The sequence below is a fragment of the Limulus polyphemus genome, unplaced genomic scaffold (assembly GCF_000517525.1).
Source record: "Limulus polyphemus unplaced genomic scaffold, Limulus_polyphemus-2.1.2 Scaffold5073, whole genome shotgun sequence".
Classification (NCBI taxonomy): domain Eukaryota; kingdom Metazoa; phylum Arthropoda; class Merostomata; order Xiphosura; family Limulidae; genus Limulus; species Limulus polyphemus.
In genome coordinates, this window is record NW_013670683.1 from 62,157 (window position 1) to 68,155 (window position 5,999).

The 5,999-nt window shown below is 30.7% G+C and overlaps 1 protein-coding gene across 1 annotated transcript in view; it reads left to right on the forward strand.

The window, feature by feature from the left end:
* Window positions 1-5,999, forward strand: part of LOC106472087 (inactive rhomboid protein 2-like) — a gene marked incomplete at its 3' end in the record, with an annotated part of 31,363 nt that overhangs the window by 24,223 nt on the left and 1,141 nt on the right. Inside the window, exons 6-7 of the mRNA XM_013932718.2 lie at window positions 542-690; window positions 4,295-4,376. Coding sequence (XP_013788172.1) covers window positions 542-690; window positions 4,295-4,376 — 231 coding nt within the window. The remainder of the gene's footprint in view (window positions 1-541; window positions 691-4,294; window positions 4,377-5,999) is intronic.

Consider the following 5,999-nt stretch of genomic DNA (forward strand, 5'->3'; position numbering starts at 1 on the left):
ATTTTTTAATTTACAGTATTTTCTTATTTTGATGTTTTGAGCTCTATTGTGTTTAGAAAAGTATATGCTAATTTTTAAAGTATCAAATTGAATTTTTGTTCAATAAAAATCTTTCAAATGCGACTGTAGCTTTTTTTCCCCAAAACTTTGTCTTCAAAATAAGGGTGCGTCTTATATTCCGAAAAATAGGGTAAGTGTAATTCATAAGTAGTTTAAACTTAAAATCTAGATGGGCATTTTACATCCATTGTATTTAATAGTTTGATTATTAGATTGACCGAATGTTTCGTGCGTGTATAGATGAAAAGATCTTTTATTGCACATACACATGATAGATGGATTGTATTTTTTTTTTTTAATTTATGTACATATATATCTCTAGGCCTAAAACTTGTGGAAAACTTTCCATAAATTTCAGTTGTTTTTCTTTCCACATTCCTCGTAGTTTATCCATTTCAGTGATATAGAACACAATTAAAGTTTTTTAATATAATGTTTTTTAAACGAGTGACTTAATATTTTTATGGTCTGTTGTTCATAGCCTGTTTATCAAAGTGCAGAACTAGCTGAAGAGGTCTTTTTTGAGAGACCACCACCATCTCCTGAGGTAATAACAGATCTAGAACCAGTGTCTTTGAGAAGAGCTGAGAAACCTGTGGAAACAGGAGAGGACCAAGTTGAAAAACCAAGGTTTGACCTTGTGATAGCATCATCCAATGACAATGATTTTACACTAACTGACTAATTTATATAGACTTTATTTTGTAGTTTATATTGAAACGTTCTTAGAAATACAGTCTATAAGAACAGAGTCGGTCAGGTCAGTTTGAGCAACTATGGAACTGTGAAACTTCTGCATGCAGTAAGTCAGAATTTATAACAAGTATCTTTACAAAATTTGTCAAGCTTTTAGTAAACATTAAAGTACAAATTTGTTAATAAAGTATTTATACTAAAGACTTGCCTGTGAATTTATGAAGCCTTTATCAAGTTAGTCTGAGTGAAAAATGGAAATTTAAGAGTAAAATAAGATAAAGATGGTGCCACATTAATGGTGGTGAGAGGTTGTTTTATTGTATATTTTTTACTACTCCATTTTAACTTTTTTTTAATTATTAAAATATATGGGATACCTCCAGTATTTATATTCATGAGTGATTATCATGTTAAGAATAAAAGTACTTATCAGCTTAGTTTCATATTTTGTTTGTCTAGCCTCTAAAACCTCCCAAATGAATATCAAAAGTTTTTTTGTAAAACTTTGTAGTTTACATCTTACTTCTGTACCCTAACACTAACTATAGAGAAATTATAAATATAGGTTTTTTAATGAAAAGTTGAAAAAAATGAAATAAATGAATAATACCATTTATTACTTCTTCACAGTATTGATCAGAAAGTTACAAATCACTTAACAATTGCAACTTTTAACCCTTTTTTCACCTCATTAAATTTTATTGCTGTATCGGAGAGTAATTCTGGGATAAAAAGCAATTGCAGAAGGAGCCAATTTGCTGTTTCTTATAGAACTAACGTAAACAGCAAGTGGTCCAATGTCATATTTTGCACTGGAATCCCAGTTAATGTAATTTCACATGTCTTATTTTACGAGTTTATAAATTTGTTAGAGAGATGTAACAATAAAAATATGTAAACAACAAGAACTTGTAGTGCTCACAAAATATTTGAGCTGTTTGCAGTTGAGTAAAAATACTTGATAGTTTCCCCTAAGTCTAATCGAGTTTCATAACTTTGAGTGTCCAAGAAATTTATGTAGTTTTCAAATATGCATTTTTAGAACACATACAATATAACAGACACTAGAACAGAAAGTCCTAAAAGTACGATAATTTATTCAGCTTTCTAAGTTAAAACATTCCATTACCTGTCAAGTGAAGGAGACTTACATAGAGGGGAATTTGTTCTTTTTATTGGTTATAAACATATTGACCAGCTGTGTAAAGTTGATTAACAAACAATCTTGAAAGCTGGAGGAGGGGACTTCTCTGGCATGTTTGCTATATTTAATGATATCTTAACAAATAAAAGATGTACAAAGTTTATATCTCAGACATGTGCTTGTATAGTATGTGTTTCTAATTGGTTGTAAACTGCAGCAGCCTATTTTAGAGGTTAGACAACTTTAAGATAGACAAATTGCACTTGAACTTGCAGATAAACAAAGATTGAGATCATTTTAATATATTTTGAAATTAAGAAGTTAAAACTTAGATAATATAAAAATCTGAATTATAAATTACATTTTCATGTGAAGTTTATTGATAATAAAGTGACTCGGCTTATAATGCTAAAAATTGGGTTTCAATACCTGTGGTGGACAGAGCACAGAAAGCCCATTGCATAGTTTTGTGCTTCAAAGAAAAACAAACAAAAACTTTTATATTCAATAAAAAAAGGGGTATTGGAAAAACAAAAGTCCAAATTTAACATCTTTACCATTTGTTAGCACGATAATTGGAAATTAAAATTAATATATACATTTTCTTATCTCTCCAAAAAGTGAATGATAATTAAGGATGTAACAGGCTAAACACGATTAACTGTTCCAGTTCTGTAGTTTACTTGGAACCAGAGCAGAAATGTGTCAGTATAATTGTTTTGTATCTAGACAGTCATTAACGCTGTGTTCTGATAAATTTTCGACAAGAACGGTTTGTACACACTGAATAATACCAGTAGTAGTATTATTTAATACCCCTCTTTGTTAATCATATTCAAATACTATATGCTAGTGTTATTCGTATTTAACAAACCTATTTTAATTTACAACTTTTTCTGGTCTTTCAATATACAATACATTCAGTAACATGATATTTAAGATGTTCATGGGGCCATTTTTAAATGTTTTTCGTGTAACATTTTTGGGTAGTAAAATAATATTTAAGATGTTCATGAGGACCATTTTTGTTTGCTTTTATTGTAATGTTTCTGAACAGTAACATGATATTTAAGATGTTCATGGGGCCATTTTTGTTTACTTTTACTGTAATGTTTCTGAACAGTAACATGATATTTAAGATGTTCATGGGGCCATTTTTGTTTACTTTTACTGTAATGTTTCTGACCAGTAACATGATATTTAAGATGTTCATGGGGGTCATTTTTAAATGTTTGTAATGTAACATTGCTGTTTTCATATCAGGTGTTGTCATATTTTTACTACCTAGTATTAAGTCACAGAAGCAGAATGAAAAGACAAGTTATTATTTGTGAAAAAAGTTAGTTGTTTGTCCACAAAAACAAGGTAAAAAAAACATGATTTAAAAAAAATAATACATTGTTATTATGTGTTGATACAGTGATTTTAACTAATTGAAAACAAAGTAAAATACGAACAGTTTTTAAGTAATGTATTAAACATTTTTAGTATATTACTAAAAACCAAGATATGCAGTGATGTACTTGGTGTTTGATTATGTCACTAATTATGTGAAATTAAATTGTTGTAAACATAATGCAACAATTAAATACTGTTACCAAGGAATAGGACAAAAATGTTTGGAATTACAGTTTGTATCTTATTTCATGAATTGGTCAAATAAATCAATCTTTTTTTGGGGGGGGGCAGTGGCACAGCGGTATGTCTGCGGACTTACAACGCTATAAACCTGGTTTCGATACCCGTGGTGGGCAGAGCACAGATATCCCATTGTGTAGCTTTGTGCTTAATTCTAAACAAAACAAAAAATAAATAAATCCCTTTTTGGAGGAGGGATGTTGACTATAATTCCAAATTTACTGATTCTATCTATGCGAAACGTGTCAAGCTTTTAATAAAATGTACAATTCTGCTTTACACAAAAATATTTGTATTCAGGATATATCTATGAATTGTTAATGTCTGTCTGTCTGATTCAGACAAATCATATTGAAAGGTGATATTCAAGTGAAGAATATAAATACTTTTATTCATCGTACCATGTTCATATTGTATTTGAATAATCTTCTGAAATACATACCTACAGTTTTTCTTCAGTATTCCTGTACACTGTATGTGGTTTTTTAATCTCGCTTACCATAAAATGTTGCTAAATCAACAGTGTGGTGCAAAATGAAGTTGATAACCGCCATCAAATACATAATACCATGTTGAACGGTACTCTGTAAAAGGTTGTAGCATGCACACTTTGACCCCCACCCATGCAAATAGAGTTAAAATAACTGCACGTTATGGTTCTTATAAAGATAACTTAGGAACATAATTAAGAAAGGTTATTTGCATAAGAACAAAGGCAGTAGGTGTAACAGTTACTGGTATCTCTTAAATATTTAGTGACGAAGTCCGAGTGTGGTACAGACCGTCAGTAGCAGCTGAACCTTCTCCTTCAGAGCCTAGGCAGCAAATTTGGGAGAGGGTATGTACAGTGACTGTTGTTAGTAAATAGTAGTTCCATTACTGTTTAAAACAGGAGAACTTGGATAAATGGAGCAGTTTTTTTATAGTCTAGTGTTAAATATTGAGTAGAGAAACAGATGGTTATATAATTTTCAATGGGAAAAAGATAACATGATCTATACAAAACCATTTGTAAAAATGTTTACAATGTAACTATTTCAAATAATATACTTATTTTATGCTTAAAATGATAAATGTTGCTAACTTATTAATAAGTTTTTTTAGTTGAAATCTGGAATTAACTAAGGAGAACATTCTTGTTAACGTACAAAATAGAGGCAGCATACAGAATGTTAGTCACTTTTCGAAGGAGTTGTATATGTTAATGGAATGATGTGTTGCTGTAGATGTAAGCTGTGGCACCATCTACAATATTACCAATGTATTTGGTTCATGGTGAATTTCCAACTACTTCATGTGTAATGCAGCCATGGGTAGGTATATGGCTGGAGGAACGTATCACAGCCTTTTCCAATGAAAGATGTTCATATAGATAGATTGGAATGATATCAAAGGACACAACATTTTGAGGGCAGAAGCTTTCAGTATTCCCCATATGAGCAGAGAAACATGCATTTAGAACAATATTGGAATCTGAAACCTTGCTACAAGCTAATTCTGAACAAAATACTTATCTGCAAAATAGGGGGTATGGTTATGAAAGAGAACCTTTCAACCCAAAATAATATGGTGAAGCTAGACATATCTGCCTAGAACCATTGATAAAATAATAAACAGGGACGTACAGTTGAAGGTTTAAAAGCCAAAAATTTACCACCCTTCATCCACAGCTCAAAATCAGCAGCTGTTTTGATGAAAACAATGGCCAGTGAAACTAGAATCGCAACAATCTCATTTGACCACGTACCTGTAAAGTTCCCTTATGCAGCCTCAGTGAACTTGAATACCTTTGTTTTGCTTAAATGTGGTTTTGGAAACAGACGTGCACATACAGTAAATTACAATATTACATAATCATAGCAATCAGATTAGACACGGTGAACGATGGAGGAAACATTAACGAGGGCAGAACCGCACCTGGAACATGATTCTTATATAAAGTGCAATTAACCCTTGGTAGGTGATCTGCATTGTTATTACTTTTATCTATACGTGTATATGTATCAGTTACATCAGCTTTAAAATGATCCTTACTTTTATCTATACGTGTATATGTATCAGTTACATCAGCTTTAAAATGATCCTTACTTTTATCTATACATGTATATGTATCAGTTACATCAGCTTTAAAATGATCCTTACTTTTATCTATACTTGTATATGTATCAGTTACATCAGCTTTAAAATGATCTTTACTTTTATCTATACGTGTATATGTATCAGTTACATCAGCTTTAAAATGATCCTTACTTTTATCTATACATGTATATGTATCAGTTACATCAGCTTTAAAATGATCCTTACTTTTATCTATACGTGTATATGTATCAGTTACATCAGCGTTAAAATGATCCTTACTTTTATCTATACATGTATATGTATCAGTTACATCAGCTTTAAAATGATCCTTACTTTTATCTATACATGTATATGTATCAGTTACATCAGCTTTAAAATGATC